The sequence below is a fragment of the Pocillopora damicornis genome, chromosome 6 (assembly GCF_964200805.1).
Source record: "Pocillopora damicornis chromosome 6, jaPocDami1.2, whole genome shotgun sequence".
In the NCBI taxonomy this organism is placed as follows: domain Eukaryota; kingdom Metazoa; phylum Cnidaria; class Anthozoa; order Scleractinia; family Pocilloporidae; genus Pocillopora; species Pocillopora damicornis.
In genome coordinates, this window is record NC_142675.1 from 25,313,674 (window position 1) to 25,334,038 (window position 20,365).

Sequence of the window (20,365 nt, forward strand, 5' to 3'; positions counted from 1 at the left end):
AGCACGAGTTAGTGCCTCTCCACGCATAATTCCCAGAGTTCCAAGCAAAACTTTATTATCGTTACCTCGGCAACATATGGAAAAGGACATGGAGAGGCTCTATAGAGGAATGAGATTCAAAACAACGACGTTATGAAGAGTACCACGGCCTAAATTCTCTTCAAACGTTCTTTTTGGCTATTGAAAATGTTTCAAGTAGAATTTATAATTTTGAAATAACAGACTCTGATAAAAATGCCTGTTGAACGTGTGCCAGTTGTCCACAAATTTGGGATCATCTCACACACTCAGCGTTTAGCTTTGGAGGATAGACTTGCTAAGAAATCACTTGCCACCGAACCACCACGCACTTTCTCTAGGACAAGGTGAAGATCTTACTTAATATGTTTAGTTAAACTGTTTTTAAGGACAGACGGCAAAACTCATTGTGACGAGTTTTGAAAATACTTTTAAAAATTGTTATTTACTAATTATATATGCCCCCTCATCTCACATATAGAAATTGTGCTTGGGCAGCCTGAGGTGTAATGGTATTTTCCATACATGAAACCGACTAATACATGTACTTAACTTAATTTAGTAACTAAAAAAATTATATATACAATCATATTTTTTTTATTAACAGAAGGTTCCCTTATGAAGTGACAGAAGATTTTATTGCCAAGGTAAGTGACTTTTCTTGCTCGTTTGAAGAACCTGATGAAAATTTAATTGAAAGACAATTATTGATAACCTTTGTTACGGGCATCAGAGATTAAACTTGAACTCTCAATACCTCCCTGACGTAGGAGGTTACGGTACTCCATCGATAGTGAGACACATAGCAAGTCTGCTGCTTGATAACTAAAAGTGTTACTTAAAAGGTAGCATGTCCTATTATTTTTCCAGTTCAATGACAGTAATGAAGAAGATAGGAAAGAACTTGAAGGATTTGCCCTCAAAATGATATCGCGAGCCAAAGTAGGTATCAAGATAAAAAGGAGACAAATGAGTTCAAAATGGAATACTTTTTGAAAATTAGTAATAATCATGGATTAGTAAAGTGCATTCAATGTAGCTTAGGAGTGGATACTTTTGTCATGGCATAGCAAAATCCACAGTATACTTAAACCTACAAACATGGAATGGTGGCATACTCAATCACAGTTCTGATTTGTAGAAACTCATTTTGTTCAGTCGATGGTTGTAATTTATCTGCACATCTTCCCATGGCATTCAGACCAAAGCATGAAGTTGAGGCAAGTGGTCAGCTAGTCCAAAATAGCACCCAAGCCTTAAAATTGCACAGCTTCAAGAAAGAAGCAACACAAATAGTTTGTCTTACTAACACTGCACACAATTTTACCAAGCAGAGTTTATACATATTTTCCTTAAAAGAAAAATGTCAGACTGAGTGTATAAGGGAATTAGCACTGCACATCAGCTGTAAGAGAGGGTGCTCAATGTTATTTTAATCATAGTCTTTTGGTAGCATAATTAAAATTGTTAAGTTATTGAGGTGTGATACAATAGCTTTAAATCAGAAAGGACCTAATTTTCTTGATAGACATGGGTCATTGATGTACCTTTGACTGCTCTGTGTAAATGATACATAAATAAACCACTGTTTCTTGTTGCACTTGTAGAGAAGAGCTGGTATCATGGCTGGGGGGAAAGGGGACCATGTTGATTTAGCTAAATCATGGACAGAATTGGGACTATTAGCACAATGTTCAAACCAACAAGTACAAGAAGGTAATATAGGATATGCTTCAACAGCTGTTCACACATTTATATGCAGCACTGATTCATATGTTGTTCACTTCTGATTACAGAATCTCTAGAATTGCTGATCACTTCTCTTGGTCATGCCCCACCAGCTGCAGATCAGCTTCCTAGGTTTGTAACAGTTGTAGTGATTGTAAAGTTCAAGTATTGATATTTGCCTTTCAAAAACTGTGATTATGAATCCTTTGTGTCTCTGAAAAACATCACAAACATATACACTGTAGGATACTATTAAACCAGGTCTGGCAAATCCCTATAGAATCTAATAAATAATCATTAATATATTCCAGTATTTCATCCATTCCTTGTTGTTATAATAAAATAGAAATGTTGCTTTCCCATAAGTGAAAAAATCACAGCATTTTGCACCACAAGTTCTAACTCTTTTTTAAGATTCCAATAAATTGAAATTTATGATGTTCATTAAGACAATCACTGTTTTTGATTAATTCACAGCTTGGGCACTAAATTTAATTTCAAGTATTCCAGTGTTGTGAATCAAACAAAAACCTGTGGTGTCACTCAAAAACAATGTGCATGTTTATTTGCTTTTCTCTTTTCAGCTTGTTTTATCTTGCAAAAAGTTGTCTTCATTGGTTGAGAAAGTGTGGAATAACTCAGTCATGCTTGAGGACAGCTGAGTTAAAACTCATCAGGGTGTGTATTTATGGTAGATATTTTGCTCTCTTGGCTGGCCCCTTCAAGCAGTTGGGTGACTTTACATTAACTTGAATTCCTCTTGTTTCAGATGGGTCATCTGGCTTTTTTGAGACTGTATTATCACAACATGACACAAGAACTCAAGGTACTGTTTAAGACTTTTATCATCAAGACAGTTGAGTCAGATCTGGAAAAATCTCCTCTAGGACAGTTTGGATATTTGCATAGTTTGAATATTATTACTTTTATTTATTTTTCATTTTTTTTTAGTCTTGTATGTGAATTAATACCAATACCAGAGCTCCATTATATCATAACTTTAATTTAAATAGTTAGGTTTAAAAATTAATTCATGACTTGTGTGTTCCTCAATAGCAATATCAGGATGAAAAGCACTCCTTACTCCAATATCTCTCAGGTGATGAATTGCTTAAAGCCAAGTTTTAAGTAGAACTCTGTCTCCAGTCAGACCAGATCAGCATATACAAACTCTTCATTAACCACTTTTATTTTCCTTCACCCTTTCACTCCCAAGCCCTCATTAGTACCTCTTACTGTGTGCTGTACAATTCTTTTAATAATTATATTTGTTCAATAATCCTCCTACTGATATATTAATATCTTTATTTTCATGACTTGCCTGCTTAATATTACATTGATATTGTAAGGAGGAACTCTGTCCTGCTCACTTAAAGGGTTAAATGAACCACTGTGACTTTACAGGGTTTCCAGAGGAACACGAGGAGGCTTACAAATCATTTCCAGGTGTTTTGCTTGCAGTCAGATACATAAAAGAAGTGGTGAGCAGTAGTTTCAGTAACAGTTAAGGGACACACAAACATTGTACACTCTTGAAAATCATTGAATGTGCGCCAGCTGGACTACTGAGCAAGAAAAGTAACAAAACATAGTGAAGACAAACATGGTGAATTAATTTGTATAATTTAGCATTTGCTGTTCACATAGGGTTAAATTTTTCAATTAAGATTATTTCTGCCAGAAGAAGTGACATTGGTACCAAAATCTATCACTGGTTAATCAGCATAGAGAGAGCATATATACACTTAGACAAGTGCACACACCTTCAGCAGTATTTTTATAATTTTTGAAGTTATATTGAGCTCAAAATTGCTCTGAACATTGGAAACTTTCAGGCATCTATGGTCTTGTCACCCTCATTACATAAGTTGATGAAATCCTGCACAAAACTGTTTAAAATTTGAATATCAGAAGATTTTAAGAGGGAATGTCCACTATGATGAAAGAAAAAATAAAAAAAAATAAGCGAAACAGTTATCTGGGCCTTTATTTGTTTTCTTTTTTACAGTGATATTTCTCTTGCCTTTTTCAGGGCCATCTTATTTGCACTGGTTGTGAAGATCCTAATCAAAAGGAATCTTTAGCTGTGGAGACTACAGCAGACACAGGAGCAACAACCAAAACAAAGACCACAAACCAGGGTGAACAAGGGGCAACAGCAGTACCTGTGGGGAATGCCACTGAGGGAGGGAGAATGGGGCTGCCTTTGTTACTGGAGGAAGAGGAAGAAGAACAGGGTAGTGGAGATATGGTATGAGTCCAAAGTCCTAACTTCTTGGATATTTCATATACTTGTAATGATGTTTTGATGGGTGTGTTAAATTGATTATACTGTGTGTGTGTTTGTTTTGTTTTGTTTATTTTCTTTTGCAGGAGTTCCATGAGGCTGTGTCTATCAGCCCCCCTCACAGCCCAGCAGCAGCTAGTACAATTCATGACTTGTCACCAACCCTCTGGCATGCTCTGGATATATGGAGGAGCATCATGCATAGAGGTACTGGGTTGAGACAGGCTTTAGAGGGACTGAGCATGTGTGGAACAGGCCTGAATACAGAGTTATGGTATGTTAGGTGACCTCATACAATTAGATTGAGGCATAACTCCTGATTTAAAAATATTTGTCAAAATAGTTAAGAACACAGTAGTGTTTATTATCTTTGATGATTTCTTTCTTATCTTGAGAGATATAAATGCAGTTCTTGTCATGGATTGCCTTATTTTTTATTTTGTTACATTGCGCCTATTTTTCTGTGTTGTAAATGTTGCCCTATAGAGGGTTAATTTGTTTTGAATTTTCCTGGTTTGGCAACCAAACCAAGACGTAAAGGTTTTTCTACTTGATAACATAAATTTTGCAGTGTATGAGGCAGTTAGCCATAATCCTATCATTTCTCTGTGTACACATTTATGTTGTACTCGCCTCTTACTAAGCTCTCTCTTGTATCATTGTAGGATGGACGTCTGCTGCGCTTTTCAAGTACTCACGGAAGTGTCTAAACGTGATATTACTGTTCTGCGCACTTTTCAAGCCTTAGCCGCTGGTATGTTTACCAAACCGGCAGAGATATCAGACGCGCACGCGCGTCACATTCGCGTTTGCAACAACTGTTTGTCGACATTAACTGGACACCAGTCCTTATCAGGCCCAGATCTACATGACGATGGTTTCAAGTTAAATCATGAAAAAACTCGATCAACTTCAGGCTTCTTATCTGTTAGAAAGACTCCAAGTTTTGTGAAAGGATTGCGTGACTTTGCTAACCTTGGCCTCGAAAATGACAAAGCCAGGCAGCCAGAGGATGAAGCAGAGACCATTAAGTCACGCGATACTTTAAGTGACACATCTGAGGCAAGTTTCGCTGATGTAAGTAGTGAGGAAAGTGAAAACCATGAAAGATCTGGATTTGTTCGTGGCAGTTCGACGAGCGACTTGCCAAAAACCTACAAGAAAACAAGGAGAACAATTGGCGGTAAAGATGAAAGCAACTCTGAATCTGAGGAAGAGATTGAAAAACCACTAAAATCACAAATAAAGAAATCAAACCAAACAAAAATTCTGGAAAAGAAAACTGATGGAACCACACGAGCACATGGTGGCATAGCGGTGCGATTTAATGTCAAGCAAACAGAGTTTTCATATCCTGGGGGTGGAGTCCCTGCGGCACGAATGGAGAGATCAGTTACTAAGGATAGTCTGTTTAGTGTCCCTGAGACACAGGGTAGCTCTGTTACTCTTCAGTTAGAAGACGAAGGTGAGCGAACTAAACGGCCTACATTATCAGAAGTAAGAAAGTCAGGTTTCGTGGCGATGTTTGGAAAGGAAATATACACCCCCATTGTGGCACGTATAGTTTACATTAAACCTCTGGCATGTTTCTGAGATGTTTCAGTTTTTTTTTAATTGCTTCTTACAAATAGCTGTTGATCATTGTTCACAGATGACACTAGTAGCGTCGAGACAGGCACGTCACAATTCTCAAATCCACCTGGCTTGACGGGGTGGCGCTGGGAACTGGCATATCTCTACACAGACTGTATGACGTCAGTTTGTCTGAATGGTCAGAGCTCCACCATCCAGAAAACCGCCCTGCTTGGGAGTGAGGCTAACCGGAAAGTTACCTTATATGGTAAAAGAAACGACATGGTCCGTGAAGGCTTGGGACTCCTAGATCTGCTTAAATTGAATTTTTCTGCGAATCAAGGTTAGAACTTACTCTTACTCATTCATACTTTTCGTTTCTCTGTATTCCGCGTTTATTTTTGCTTTTTTCCTCAGCAATGCAAAGCTCTAATTAATTGTCTCTTCACAGGTCCCCAGGCTACTCATAAAGATTGGAGTTGGAGAGTCAGGTTTGCAGCCGTGCAGGGCCTGGTGCGTATTTGCCGTCAGTGTAGTGATGATGCAACAAAAGACGGAATACGAGGAGTGGCCTGGAATCAACTTATGAAGCATCATTCCCAAGAGAGAGATGTACGTGTCTTGGAGGCCTGGAAATTAGCTCAGGTGAGTTGAATAAGTGTTGAATGGAGAGGAATAAATCTGTTTGGTAATCACTGGAAATGTTTTACGGGTTACATTTTGACTTAAGACATGTTCTTTAAAGCGTTTTCTCTGAATGAAATTGAAATAAGAATGAGTATTCTGAACGTTTTCACTGCAGCCTCACATGACAATTGGGTGTTGGATTAAATTTGCCCAACACGATTTCAACAGAACCAATCACAAGGAGGTCTATTCGCTGAACTGTAAAACACTTTGAACACTCGATGTCTTCCAGTTAAATTCTGTAGAAATTTGTTTCTTTTTTTCAATGTGGGAAGGAGAGGGGAGGGAAGGGAAGTTGAGACTGAGAATGCCATCTGAATTCTGAGTTTGTCAGTTTAATGCTTACGTTCCATTGGTTTCGTTGTAGATTGAATCATGTCTTGATAACAAGATCCCCTCACTCGATGTCATCAACTCTTCGTTTCCTGTCTGGGCTGCGGGCGGCTTGTCGGCCGTTTTACTTCCTTCGCTTCCGCCAGTCGTACCACCCAGCTCTCGCTCCAGGTCCCGAGTACGCACAACTCAGTCAAGACAAGCAGCGCCTATAGTCAAGAGAGGTCCCAAGCGTCCTTCGTTAAGGTATAGTGCTTTTTTAACATGTCCGATAAATTTTTGTCTTGGATATTTTTTTTTACATGTATAGTTAAAGTTACGACTCGGTACACGTTTTACCTCGTATATTGCGTATGTGGTAATCTCGAGGACTTTCTGCTTAATTCTTACTTATTCGTGTTTGAATTAAACCATTATTCTCAATTTTGCCGACTGATAGTAGTCGCTGTATCTTTTACTTGATTCTCCTGGTTCTGTGAATTTGTTATTGCCTCCCAATAAACTGCTCAGCCGTGAACTTATTTAATCGTATGTTTTTCCAGGCAAGAGATTCTCTTGGCTACAGCAGCACGTGAGCCTCAACCCGACTATGACAGCCGCATGAACCACCACTTAATGCTGGTCATAGAGGACCAGTGGAGGAAACAGCTTCATGAAGAACACAAGGAAGAGGAAGAACAAAGGAAGATCGATGAAGCAGCCAAAGTTGAAGTCATAGTGACGAAGGACAGAAGACGGACTATCCAGGGGAGGGGTTTGGGTGATAATAAAGGGAAGGAGATGGGACGGAGAAGACTTGAGGAGAGGTCTAGTCAGCAGGTTATTGAAGATGACATGAAAGACGTGTAAGCATAGAACGGAAGGTGACTTTGGATGGGTAACTACTGGAACAGACAAAATAATAGACTTCAAAAATGAAAGCGAAACAGAGAATAGATAAACTAAGATGAAAGTCATACGAATAAAACCTGAGAATGTCTGAGGAGCCGAAGAGAACCCTGTGTAGATATGACATGAAGTATAGCGCGTGGCTTTTTGACCCATATCGATCAAATTGCAAGCTCTTAATTATATATCTAATATTTTTGTCTTAGACTATTGTGCTGTTTTGAAGCATCTGTTTGTTAAGAGTACCACGTTTTCGTTGCCAGATAGACCAAATAAAGTCAGTCACCTGACAGATAAATACTCCTTAAAAACAGTGTTATAATTCATTGAAGTCACAAGTAGGCGGAAGGAAGGCTCCATCAGACATTCCCGCCGTTTTTATCAAGCAAGTATTTTTCCTCTGAAGCCAGATTTATCGGTGATTTCTCAATGACAGTCGGAAAGAAACCATAGGGAAATTCAAAGAGTGTGCTGATGTGGTTGATGCCTTGATTCTACCCTAACGACCCTATCACCTGGTTTGCGTTATCTCACGAAGATAATACCTGCGCGTGCATCTATCTCACTCATCCTTTCCTTTATCTACTACTTTAATCGTGGTATGAAGTTATAAACCAATTTTTTTTCCATAAAAGACTGTTTACTTTAGTGGCAAATTAATGAAGTTCTGGGATTAGGAAATCAATCTTTTTGGTAAAATTATTTCTCTGAAGAAGCAATTAACACTCAAATGAGGGGGTGAAAGGGGTTTAAGCGTGATGCAGAATTAGTGTTTTTAATTTTCGTGACCAGTGAGAATACGAAGTTAAATCCCCGTAAACTGTAATTTTTTTTCTTTTTGTGATACGTGAACCGTAAAGTTCTTTATCCAATTATTCGTGATATGTTATTTCTAATTTCTGATGTGCGTGTATCGTGCGCAGAACTCCCCCCCCCCCCCTCCCATTATCCCATCTTAAATAACAGTGACATTCGATTGAGGTGTCGAAGTTTAATTGATTGAGATCAAACGGGTAAGTCAAAATTTTCATTGGGTAATCAACGATAAGAGAACTGGAACCTCCATTTAAGATGATGTTCTTAATTGTCGTGTAGGAGTTAAGTAAATAAACTTTTGTCTCTTTGAATAATTTTAAGTTATTAAAAGATGCGTTCTTTTATCTAAGTTCTTCTCATATTGTTCCAACGCTGGCGTGAAATCCTTTTGTAAACAGAAGTGCTAAGTGTAAATCCATTATAAATAGTGCACTTTATTGTGTCTCAGTACATCTGCCATTTCATTGGATTGTACGGTCGATTTGTTTTCAATAGTCTCTCATAGAGACGCCTTTGTGTTTCATTTTCATTTAGAGTTGTCAAATTTAGTCGCTGTCATGCAAGTAGTAGATCAGCGAGACACTAACAACTAAACAGCAAGTTGTGCTCTGAAACCTCCGCTTTTAAGAAAGAAGTTGTGGTGCTGTGAGGAAATGTTTATTACGGTCCGTTATGGTGGTAAGTTGTCCGAGTCATGTATCTAATATGAGTTTTCCTTTAGTACCGATTATTTTGCTTTGAACACAATAGCCCACGAAATAAAACCGATTTACATCTCTTGCAGACGGCGAAGAATCTATCTTTAATCCAAACTGTCGGACAAACATTCTATTAGAGGATATCAAACGACGCTGCAACTGCACAAAAGATGGTAAGATCCCTAAGAATTTTCATCAAGTAGCTTGTGAATGCCTAAATTACCGCGCTAACCCGATATTAAGTTGATTGCTTTCTTTTAGCCACAGTAGATTTGAGTGATGAATCGGGAAATCTCAAGTATTTAGCTAATCACCCCATGAGTTATGCTACAGAGATACTAAAAGAACGAGAATCACTGGTGTTGATAAGAGTAGAAAGTAAGTTACTACATCTCGCTTTGTTTACTTTTCACCAAGAGTTTTTATAGCTCAACTTGTTTTCGTTATCTGTAATATCTATCTAACTTATGCTTTGTTGATAAATACTCAGTCTATTTGTTGAGTCAATAATTACTTTCCTTCATTCGTTATTTTCCTTCTCGGATGCTATCATTTTTCCTGGTTGCTTTATCATTAACTTTTACGAGCAACTGCCAGAAGCACTTCGAGAAATTTATTTAAATTGAATAAACTTCATGAATAAGTAATGTGTTCACTGACTGAGGACCACAACAGTGAACCCAAACAATAGACCTGTGCTATTCTTAAGTCAGTCGACATTTCTCCATATCATCGTTTTAAGCATCAAAAAGTTATAAACTTTCTTGTGCAGCTGTCCATGCTGTGACCGTTTAGTGAACGAAATTTTGTGATGAGTCAATGCCAAATTGACAAGTTGATCGGTGGCAGCTTGCAATTAACAGTGATACGAAAAAACAACAGGGATTCTTAGAAGAACTCAATTACGACTGACGTGGTTAGCTGTGCTACCTCACCCTCACTCTCTCAGAACTTAGAAGTGATCGTGAAATGATCCTTAAGTATTTTTCATCTATCAATTTTTTTTTAGAAAAAAGTGAAGCTGAAGGTGATAGTTATACGCCGATGCTGAATGACATGATTATTGTAACTCCACAATTTTTAGGTACGTAAGAACGATATTTAATTAATACTTACCTGGTTCAAATCTAAATTTCACGCAAATGAGTCGACCTCGAACCGACCTTGAGCCAAAATCTCTGTTGGCATCCAATGATCGAGATTCGAGTGGTGCCTGCATGAAACTTTATTTGGGTTTGTGGAATAAAAACAAGAACGGTAAAGGAGGATCAAACACGGAAGGGAAATAAGAGAACTAACACAAGTTTAATTAACTTTCTCCTTTACAGAACGCCTTTCGAGATGCGAGAGTGACAGTCTTAACGCCAAGAATTCTCAGGCCAAACCAGTTCGAATTAACAGTCCCTTAACTAAAAGACAAACCGGACTTCAAGGAAAAACCAAAACTTCATTAACATCAACATCAGGCAGGAGTAAAATAACATCCAGAGAAAAAACCTCGGCACAGAAGCGAAGCAGTAAAGACATGAGATAGGGACGTAGAAAATGAAATAGCTACTGATATAAAAATTTAATGAAAACTCAGGACAACTATCAAAACGTAAAGGCAATCAAGTTTTATTAACAGTACTTGCAAGACAGTTATTCTAGCTAAAAAAGATGCACATTCGCATTGATCGTCACATGAGAGGCGTTTCTTCACTAGGGGGAAAGGACTGGTGCAACAATTTTCTCTTGAAGTTAACGACTTCAGCCTTGAAATTCGCCCTCTGTTCGCATGGGCTAGCACTAATATTTTTTTTGCCAAACCCCTGACACGTTCTTAATTTGAGTAAACCAGATAAAATTAAAAACTAGATTACTGAATAAATAAATTACTCGGGTCTTCTTGTAAAAATCCCTTCATTTTATTTTTGTGACCTAAAATTGCTATACGAGAAAAATGGCGCTTCAAATTCCCATACAGGAACTGTCTGTCAACTTTTTGAAAAAACCATCTCGAGTCCAAAGAGTTATGCGAATAAAGGAAATTTTATCGAGCCTCAGAAAAAACGGCATAGCTTGTGGCTGGTTAGCCTGTGGCTGGTTAGCTTGTGGCTGGTTAGCCTGTGCTAAGTTTCCGTAACAGTACTCTTTCAATTAGAATAAATAAATAATTGTTAAATATTGTGATAATTCTTATGTGATTTTCCTCCCGAACATCAAGTGATTACGTTGACAAAAAGACAATCCAATAACATAGATTAAAAAGTAAATATGAGACTGGGAAACAAAACCTGGCGTATTTATCAACAGTATTCACTGTTACGTCATCTCTAAAGTTATTCACAAAATCATCGTCTTCAGATGACATTTGTTTGCGGCGACCTTGAGAGGTCTGGTGACTATCACCATCTATATTGTTTTCATGCAACGAATGGTCGTAGGTGCTGTTCATGTCTCCAATTCTGTTCCTAGAAAGTTTACGAAGATCGGATTCCTCCTGAAAAATTAAAGTTATTCCGAATTTTATTGAAAAGTTGACTAAAACAGGCTGCGAAGGGAACGGGAAAGAGTCTCGTTGCTTCTGCTTGAATTAAGAACTGTTACCTCAAAGTATTTTTTGATAACTTATCGCATGAATTTCCTTGTGCAGTTTGAGAAAATAAGCAATCGTAAATTTTTTACCTCACTTGTTGTTAAACTGCTACTCGGGGATAATGTCTACTATCTCGTTTCCAACAAGCTCGAATGGTATAACAATTTTAATGAAAACGACCCAAATAGCCCTAGAGTTTTACCGATGGTATATCGCGTGGTATACCAGGGTTCCTTGGCCAATCAACACTGTCGGAATGCATTATGTAATGATTCATCTACCTTGTCTGTGCTACCGTATCTTGTCCCTGATAACGGAATATCTTCAGGGTCTTCCTTCAGGCCTTTAACCTTACGCAGAATGTTCGTTCCCTTTCGTGACAGTTTCTGGGCTTGAGACTTGACAAAAGTGGAACTCGGGTATTCGACCAAAGCAGCGAACACGTAGAGAAAGGAGACACACAGAAACCAGTCAATTGCTTTTACGTAGCTCACTTTCGGCATCGACGACTGAATTCCGAAAATCAATGTCGTCAGGGCGAGGACGGTCGTGATTCCAAGCCCGACCCGAGCTGGTGGAGAGTTTCGTGGGATCCAAAAGGAGACCCAACTCAAAATGGTGATTAGAATTGTTGGAATATAAATCGAAACGACGTAGTAGAATTTTTTTCGTCTAATGTAGAAAGTTAGCTGCAGCATGGAAAAATTTCCTGTAACAAATCGATAAGTTACTTCAGACAAGGATTTGTAAAACTCCTTGTGATACTTGATGTACAAAGAAACTATGCATTTATATGATGCACCTGACCCCTCCCCTTCTTATTTTGTTTTGCGGTTGTTTTATTGTTTTGTTTTATAGCTATTTGAGATAAAGCATTCTAAAATGTTGTATCACCAGGGTCATGGAGAGAGCAACCTGGGTTACTACCTACTAACTCTGTCCTTGACTGGGAACTAGCCGCATTTAGTCACCTAAAATCTCGTGCGAGTGGAACTCGCTAACAATCACACCGCATATCTGATATCGGATTGTTAAAATTTAAAATCACCGTTTTTCGACGGAGACTCAATCTAACCCCACCCGGTAAACTGTTTTATCTGGACCCAGGCTAATGAAGTTGTAGGCTCCGAAAAGTTACTTCTTTATACCTGTAACATAGGAAGCTGTTATTTCACGGACTGAATATCCATCGAGTGCGAACTGTGACATGATCAGTTCGTCTCCTATTGCCACGGCGGTTTTCAGATCGTCACTCCCGTCCTTTACGTCCCACTTGAAGAATAGGTCATCTGTGGTCATACCATCTGCCAAACAATTCCATGAGATTTCAGAGAAATAACAGTTTTGTGAAAATGAATATCAGAAATATATCTACTTCTTATTCTTGAAGTTAGAGGGAAATTCAACTAAAACTCCGTAAGCTTTTCCAGACGCAGGCAGTCAATAACTCTTCCAGGCGGGATAGTAGTTTGGTTAGTGGGTGCATGAATACTTAAGAAACTGTGTGACAATAACAGTGTAACTGAAAAATTCCACAGTTTGTCATAATTTTGAATGTGATCCTAAGAATACAGTCATTAGTCCAAGAAACATACAGCTTTCGAAGAGAAGACTACAGTTTTGCTTATCCATGGGGTAATTCCGGAGATCCATCTTGCAAGCCGCAATTACAGTCATTCTAAACAGGGAAATAAGCGAAATATCAGGAGAAGAAATATCAATTACGCACGAAAGGATAAAGCTAAAAGTTTGTTGGGATGGCATCCGTGCGCAAGGAATTCAAAGATCTATTCACCAGCCAAGTAAAAACAGTTTCGTGTTGGCTCAATAATCTAATTCGTTTACTGAGATTCTTGCAAAACTCTTACGCCTTAGAACAGCTCAAGAGAAGCTTTACTATCCCAACCTATCGCACTCTGGCTTGTACGGCAAGCTGCAGAGGCGGCCGACTGAATGTCCCTGGGGACTTCCTATGTATGTTTGCGTTCATTTGTACACTTAAGATTAACAACGGTCCACCATCTCCCAGAAGTCCACCGACCATAGTACGAAGAAGCATGTTAGCGTGCGAGTAGGACTTCATTATCAGCGATTCGGGAAGAGTCTTTAATCGCCCATGGGAAATTAGAAGGCATTTGTCTATAAGGTGTATAGCACTGGCAGCCACTCAGGACAAACCTCTCCCCGGCTCGCCTCAAATCTTCTGGCGGAGGGTGAAACGTGCTTCCTGCATAATAATAAGGAACACGTATGAAATTTCAGTTTTGAGCCAATATTACTTGATTATTACCGTTGACTGTAGATGATTTTTCCATCTGGAAAAACCATGAGTAGAAATTCTTGTTTTGGTGCAGAGCTGGACTTTTCATTGTTCACGTAGGTGTCTGGTATCCAAATCTGTTGCATGATGTCTCCATTCAGGCTCAGATTTCTTTTAACATAATCTTTCTCAAACTGAAGTCGAGAGTCTTGCCACACTTGTCTCATAAAGAACGTGCTTTCAAATTGCTGGGGTGAAAACAATAAAAATGAAACAAAGATCGCGACACTTGTGTTAAACTGTTCCATATTATGGAACCAACATAATGACCAGGTCCCAATTGACTTGTTAGCTCAGTTGGTAGAGCACTGCATCGCAGAGGTCATGGGTTCAAATCCCGTACAGATCTGAATTTTTTTCAGGCCTTATTTTCACTACTTTCAAACAGTGTTCATTACTGCGAAGGTCGCTCTCATATTCACGTCTTTATCCGCAGTTCACATACATGATTTTCGTATATTCACAGTCATTTATTCCTATAACTGTAATCTAAATCGTTCTGCTGAGCACCAAGTGAAGGCGCTCCCAGATATTCATGCAATACTACATTCCATACCTGGCAAAATACTTCTAACAAATCTATACCGCGAGGGATGAACGGAATACAAGAAGTACCAACTCATTCTAACAGAAATCTTAACCGTTCTAAAACATCTAGTAAAGTTTATTGATTTCATACCATCGTATGGGAAATTCTATACAGCCTAACCCACAGTGTATGAATGACATGAGTTCTGAAGCATCAAGAAATGTCCAATTGGAAAAAGTGAGTTAAAACCAAGAGCAGCGTGTATTTTACGTGAACTCTTAGACACTACGAAACCCCATGGTCTCTTAAAATAAATTATTTTGTTATCTAACTACGAGCACTCAGTGTGGTACAATTAACACGCGAACCGAATACAAATATCCTCCGATATTGGAGAGTTGGTTATTTTGTACTGTAAAAAAAACCTGTTTAACCGGTAAGCTTCGGGCGCCATGCTTCTCTATCTGCTTCGCTTTTCCCAATTTTTAAGAAATGCCCTTGAGATAAAGCAGTTGGATAATAAATAGCTTATTAGAAGTTTTGGTGTGTAGTATTGCTGAGTATTTTTGACAGGCCCGCAGGGCGAGTCAAAATACAAACAAAAAGTCAGCACTTAATCCTTCCTTAGCTTCAACATCCCCCTCACCATTTCTCTTTCATCCAATCCTCCCAGCGATGTAACAAACACTGTCACCAATACTTTCACGGGGCGGCCTGAGAAAAGCAGAAAAGTGTTACATGACCATCAATCAGCATCAGGATTCCTCGGAAACATCAAACAGCACCATCTCTCGCTATAAAACAACTGTGATTGGTAATTTAGTGTTAACAACTGGGTTGAAAACGTAAATTGGCCACTGTAAAGAGTTTAAAGGCTGACGTTTCGAGCGTTAGCCCTTCGTCAAAGCGATTGGAGGAATTGTGGGTTATGCGTCGGTTTATATGCAGAAAATGGAGCTACGCTACTGGTTGGAATGTGGTGACGAGAAAACAAGAATAAACTAATTGAATGAAAAGCCCCCGATACCGTGGGGATTAAGGGTGCCGATTTGGAAGATGATTTTTTTATCTGGTGTTTTGCGGCTTTCCGAACTGCCTAGCTGTAGGGAAAGGCCGCAAATTCCCACATGTTGTTTAGAATGATTAGGGAGATTAAATTGGCTAGAGACTGGCTCGGATGCGTCTTTGTCATTTCTTTCTACGTCGCGAAGGTGTTCTCGGAATTGGTCACCTAGTAATCTTTCTGTTTCACCAATGTATAACTTTTTGCAATAAGTGCAAGTTATGTAGTAAATGACATTGGCGAAGGTACACGCAAAGTGATCAGTGATCTTAATGGCTCTCCTGGGTCCCGACATTTTCTCTACGTTATGAATGAAAGGACAAGTTTTGCATTGTAAGCGAGCGCATTTGAAAGTCAGTCCAGGTTGGTAATTGGTTTGAAATGAACTTGTGACCAAAAAGTTGCCTATGTTTTTGTCACGTTTGAATGAAATTACTGGAGGTTGCAAAAAAGATAGTACCATTCTCTGAATCGTTTTGGAGTAATTTAAAGCAGTTTTTAAGAATGATAGACTTAACTGCGTGGTTGTGAGGGTGAAATGTGAGAGTGAATGGAATGCGGTCAATGTTTTCCTTCTCAGCCGTTTGACTGTCGATTAACTATTTGGGCACGGTGGTGACCCGCTTGAACGACAGAAACAGGATAGCCACGTTTTTCGAAAAACTTGCACACTGCCTCTGATGTTTTGGAAAATCAGAGTCGTCACTACATAAACTACGAAGTCTGAGAGACTGTGAAAAAGGTATGGAATTCTTGACGTGTGATCACGGATGCGAGGATGAATACAGCAAGTAACTATGTGAATCTATAGGTTTGTAGTAAACAGTAGTTCATAAACCGTTGCCTTCAATTGAAATTTTGATGTCTAGAAAAGCCAAAGAAGTGTCGAAAATTTCCCAGGTATATTTGAGAGCCGGTTGAAAGGAATTGACGGCGGTTATGAATTGAGTGAGCTCCTCTCTGGTAGAGGAGGTAGCGCTGATACAGTCGTCAATGTAACAGCTGTAGAGTTCAGGTTTGGGGTCGTGGTATTGACTAAAAAATTGTGATTGGTGTCTCTAAGAACAGTGAATTGATCTTTATGATAATAATTGTAACCCCCCAGGCTGCGATTTATTATTATTATTTTTTTTTTATCTTTTTTAATTAAAACTAGTAATTTTAGAGTTTCTAACTGTGAGATGAACTAATCATACCTTCAAAGTCAGGTCTAAATCTCTTGTCGTAATGTTTCTCATCAAGGAGCCTGCGCAGTACAACCGATGCGTTCCTGCCACTCCAGTACGTAAGAGAGCTTAGTGAAAAAAAGTATTCAAACGACATTAAACCACAAACTGTAAAATTCAAACATTTCAGTGCTATCGGCCAGAAATGGAAATTGAATATATATCAAGATTTCAGCGAAGTCGTTCCCTGGCAAATTCTTACCATTCCCTCGTCCCTCTCCCAAATCTTCATTCGGTAGAAATTTCCAGAAATTTATTTTTAGTTTTTTGCACTATACTAAATAGTATTCAAAAGCCTCTTAAAATCCCTCTCTAGTGAGCAGGACCCGAAAATGGCAAAACACGGTTTTAGTTGTTATACAACGTACCTACTATAGAAAGATCAATATCTCATTTATTAATGTGATAGAGCGAAACATCATGCAACCGTAAATTAAGCTGACAACCACCTCGCTGTCTATTTACATTTTGTAGTAAACGGAGCTTTCTCTGTTCATTAAAAATACATAAATCGTACGATTCCTTTTGATAAGATATTTTTATCCACTGACGCTGTTCTCTCACTATTAATGGTAAACACTGTTTTTTCCCCCTCGCTGAAGGGAGAGCCATTAAAAGAGGGATGGATGAGGTAACCTTGATCAAACACTCAGTGTACTTCAAGTCTCTCTCGTTCAATACTTCAGACTTATATTTACAAAATTTTATTTTCATCTATCTGCAACAAAATCGTTCAATCGGCTGATTGAAATGTTGCTGTCGATTTTAGCCGCCTGATTTTAGAGTAATTACCGTCTGAATCACTTTTTTATCGCTTACGCGTTTTAGCAGTATAATTTACGATAATCATCACCATTATTTCGCCTTTGATAGTAGTTGAAATTAAGAAAAAGTTTTAGTTCTAAACTAACCTTACTGGTGAATCTTACCTGGCACAGGCTGAAGTGAAAAGAATCGCTGCTAAGACCGAGAAAGACATTCGAAGCAGCATTTGCATACTCCACATGGTAAGCTAAGTACTAACGGTCGAAACACATCGCTTTCTTTACACATCCACACTAAAAAGAAACCTGAAAAAAATGAAAAGAGTAGAAGAAGGAGAAGAAAGAACGAAATAGATTCGGTGGCTACGAAAAAAACCAGCTACACGAAATGATCATATTATTGACCCTGACCTGCCCGAGTAGGCGCAACCCAACAGCCATGAAAGCGCTTTCGAAAATCTCTTCAATCCTGATTGAAATCTGCTTTGGACGGATTTCAAGAGATTTGCTTGTAAAATGTCTTTCAGTCATACACAGCTGTTCTTTGCTTTGTTATGTTTGATGGCCTGTCCTCAGATCCCGCCTATATTCTCTATAATACAGCAGTAAAGTGCCTGTTTCCCATTATCATCTGCTTTTAGACGTGAAAAAAAATATGTAATTTGCTCGAATAATGATTAAGTAGCAGTTTTATACTCAGCCGCATTAAAGATTTCATAGGAATAAACGATCGTAAAATCCACTTAGCTTCAGAACTAAAATTATTCAAGCTTTTATAACAGACTAGAAAGCGTCATTTTTTTTGCATTGCAAATTAGAATTTTTCTTTGATGACAGAAGCGATGGACGGTTTGTTTGTAGCACAAATTGCCAAAAACAATTGGAAAAAATATGCGCCAAATTTCAAATATAAAAATTAATAAGCTTACGTCGCTCTCAAGCTCTCTTTAGTTGACGAAAAACTTTAAGTTCTTTCTTATGGCAATCTACTAAAGGTCAAAATCGTTAAACGAAGATGAAATTTAAAGGCTGCCAGAAACAGCGTGAAACTTTGTTGATACAAGATATCCAGCCACGTCAAATAGACACCCTAAGCGAGATCTTTTTTTTTTACAAAAGAAAATATCGGATCTGAACTTCTCCTAACCAAACTACTTTAGGGCGTCGAAAAAGTAGTCACAACAAAGAGTGTTTGGGGAACGTTCTCCAAGTGACGAAAGTAAAATCCGTTTAGGTTCTTCAGAGACACGAGTGGGAAGCGTTTACATTGGAGTCAATTGAAGTACATTGAAGTTTTCTTTCCGCACACCAACAACAATGCACAACATCTGACGATCTTCTGAGATCCTTTAAGGAACGATCATGATACATGATAAAATTTGTAGGCCAATGAATTGCAGTATGTTTATATATATTCTACTGGCACTCAAACAAATAGTTAAAAAGGATCGAGTACTGTTAGAACTGTCTGCTCAAGTATTAAAATTGCCAATTTTTATTCAGTCATCAACCTCCTAGGAAGAAGTTCTAATTTTACGAAACATTCTTTCAAGAATCGAACTCCTTATTTTGTTTAGTGTGGCCACCAACATTAATTAGATGGTGTCAATCTCTTTTTCAAAACATTCTAAATTGAATTTTTAAACAAATTTCGATCAATATTTCAAACAGAATGATAAAAAGTTCTTGGTGATCGCTTGTACATATGAAACAAAAAACGACAGCTGATCAAGTCAAAGGTACAATATTGAGGGCTCTATTGTATCCCACGGAGTGCAGACTAGGGTTTGAAGCAAACCAGTTTATCTTATCCGTAGTCCTTGCAATAAATTTCATTGTCCGTGTATCAAGGTGGTGAGGGTTTAGTCCTCTGTAAAAGGATACATTTTTTCGTAGCTTCGTATTAATATACACCAATCATGAGCGAGTCAAATGAAAAATTTCGAAACAATGAATTATTTGAAACCAAATTGCTTTTGGAGAACAATTTCAGCATAAGCACGACAAAAAAACTTGGATTGAACTGTTTGTAGAAAAAGACAGAACCCAGGTTTTCTTTACCTTCACGATGTGACGAGTAATCAAATAGTGAAGAGGCAAACAAATTCTTCCATCTTACCTCAGTGACACGAGCCAAAGCTGTCACTCCCCAACTGAACGAGCGGCATTCGTTCTCTTTTGTACTTTTATTGCATGCATAATAATTGATTATATTTAATTGATATATGAAGGATAAATTTAAATAACGCTGGCATACGATCAATGGTAGTGATATTACTGGTATTATTGCACTCTCTCATCTGGGCTTGTTGCTACATCTTTGGGGTAAAAATGAGAAACATGTCGCTCTCGATGTCCGTTTCATTACAATTTCCCTTCAGAGCAGTTTTACTATGCATCGTTTGTTCGTAGAAAATATCAATGAAAACTGAGGAATAAATTGATGTCACATTAAGTATTAAAAGCCTTATTTGTGTGTTAATCCATCGGTCGTTTATAAAATATTTGCATTTTTACTTTCATCTATCATTAAAAGGGCAGTTGTTATCTTTGCTAGCCCCATGTACAGCCTGAATTTGTTAAATGATATCGAGATAAACGATTTTGCATCAGCGTCATTAAAATATATATTCCTGAATCAACATTAATTTTAGCACTAAGTTCTTTAATTATTAGCAGAAAATTCCAAATTGGCACGAAAACAGGATGTGTTTGCTGTTTGTGTCTCAACGTACATACGCTCAAACTGAGATCTTTCTTTCTTCAAGACGCACCTCCTACCGACCATGCTCTTTGATCGTAAAGTGCATCTATATTTTTAGCTTTTTTTAGTGAAACTAAAACAGTTTTAGCAAGTT

General features: G+C 38.2%; 3 protein-coding genes and 1 pseudogene across 7 annotated transcripts; 2 read left to right on the forward strand and 2 right to left on the reverse strand.

Annotated features, from left to right (window-relative positions):
• Positions 1 to 57: 57 nt before the first annotated feature.
• Positions 58 to 7,824, forward strand: LOC113680406 (uncharacterized). 2 transcript variants are annotated; one of them, XM_027197439.2, is made up of 16 exons: positions 58 to 365; positions 626 to 665; positions 889 to 960; positions 1,626 to 1,734; positions 1,815 to 1,878; positions 2,331 to 2,424; positions 2,516 to 2,572; positions 2,803 to 2,845; positions 3,151 to 3,227; positions 3,779 to 3,997; positions 4,120 to 4,307; positions 4,699 to 5,498; positions 5,685 to 5,948; positions 6,057 to 6,250; positions 6,660 to 6,871; positions 7,168 to 7,824. In XM_027197439.2, exons 1-16 carry the CDS (start codon positions 235 to 237, stop codon positions 7,472 to 7,474), a joined length of 2,871 nt encoding a protein of 956 aa, XP_027053240.2. In that variant the 5' UTR covers positions 58 to 234; the 3' UTR covers positions 7,475 to 7,824. The 2 variants fall into 2 exon arrangements, with proteins under 2 accessions (XP_027053240.2, XP_089065942.1); XM_089209816.1 differs by lacking the exon at positions 1,626 to 1,734 and having other exon boundaries at positions 69 to 365.
• Positions 7,825 to 8,833: 1,009 nt separating this feature from the next.
• LOC113680409 (uncharacterized protein CXorf65 homolog) lies at positions 8,834 to 11,079 on the forward strand. Its single transcript, XM_027197443.2, has 5 exons — positions 8,834 to 9,007; positions 9,114 to 9,200; positions 9,289 to 9,405; positions 10,037 to 10,111; positions 10,356 to 11,079. The coding sequence occupies exons 1-5, from the start codon at positions 8,983 to 8,985 to the stop codon at positions 10,559 to 10,561; spliced, it is 510 nt and encodes a 169-aa protein (XP_027053244.1). The 5' UTR covers positions 8,834 to 8,982; the 3' UTR covers positions 10,562 to 11,079.
• On the reverse strand, positions 10,629 to 19,738 carry LOC113680408 (gamma-aminobutyric acid receptor subunit rho-2). 4 transcript variants are annotated; one of them, XM_089209826.1, is made up of 9 exons: positions 19,627 to 19,738; positions 17,673 to 17,813; positions 16,714 to 16,811; positions 15,101 to 15,168; positions 13,896 to 14,113; positions 13,201 to 13,283; positions 12,754 to 12,909; positions 11,887 to 12,314; positions 10,629 to 11,509 (listed from the first exon to the last, which is right to left on the reverse strand). In XM_089209826.1, the coding sequence occupies exons 2-9, from the start codon at positions 17,747 to 17,749 to the stop codon at positions 11,237 to 11,239; spliced, it is 1,401 nt and encodes a 466-aa protein (XP_089065952.1). In that variant the 5' UTR covers positions 17,750 to 17,813; positions 19,627 to 19,738; the 3' UTR covers positions 10,629 to 11,236. The 4 variants fall into 4 exon arrangements, with proteins under 4 accessions (XP_089065952.1, XP_089065951.1, XP_027053243.2 ...); XM_089209825.1 differs by having other exon boundaries at positions 19,569 to 19,659; XM_027197442.2 differs by lacking the exon at positions 19,627 to 19,738 and adding an exon at positions 17,919 to 18,054.
• Positions 15,324 to 16,572, reverse strand: LOC149044614 (uncharacterized; annotated as a pseudogene).
• Positions 19,739 to 20,365: the final 627 nt, after the last annotated feature.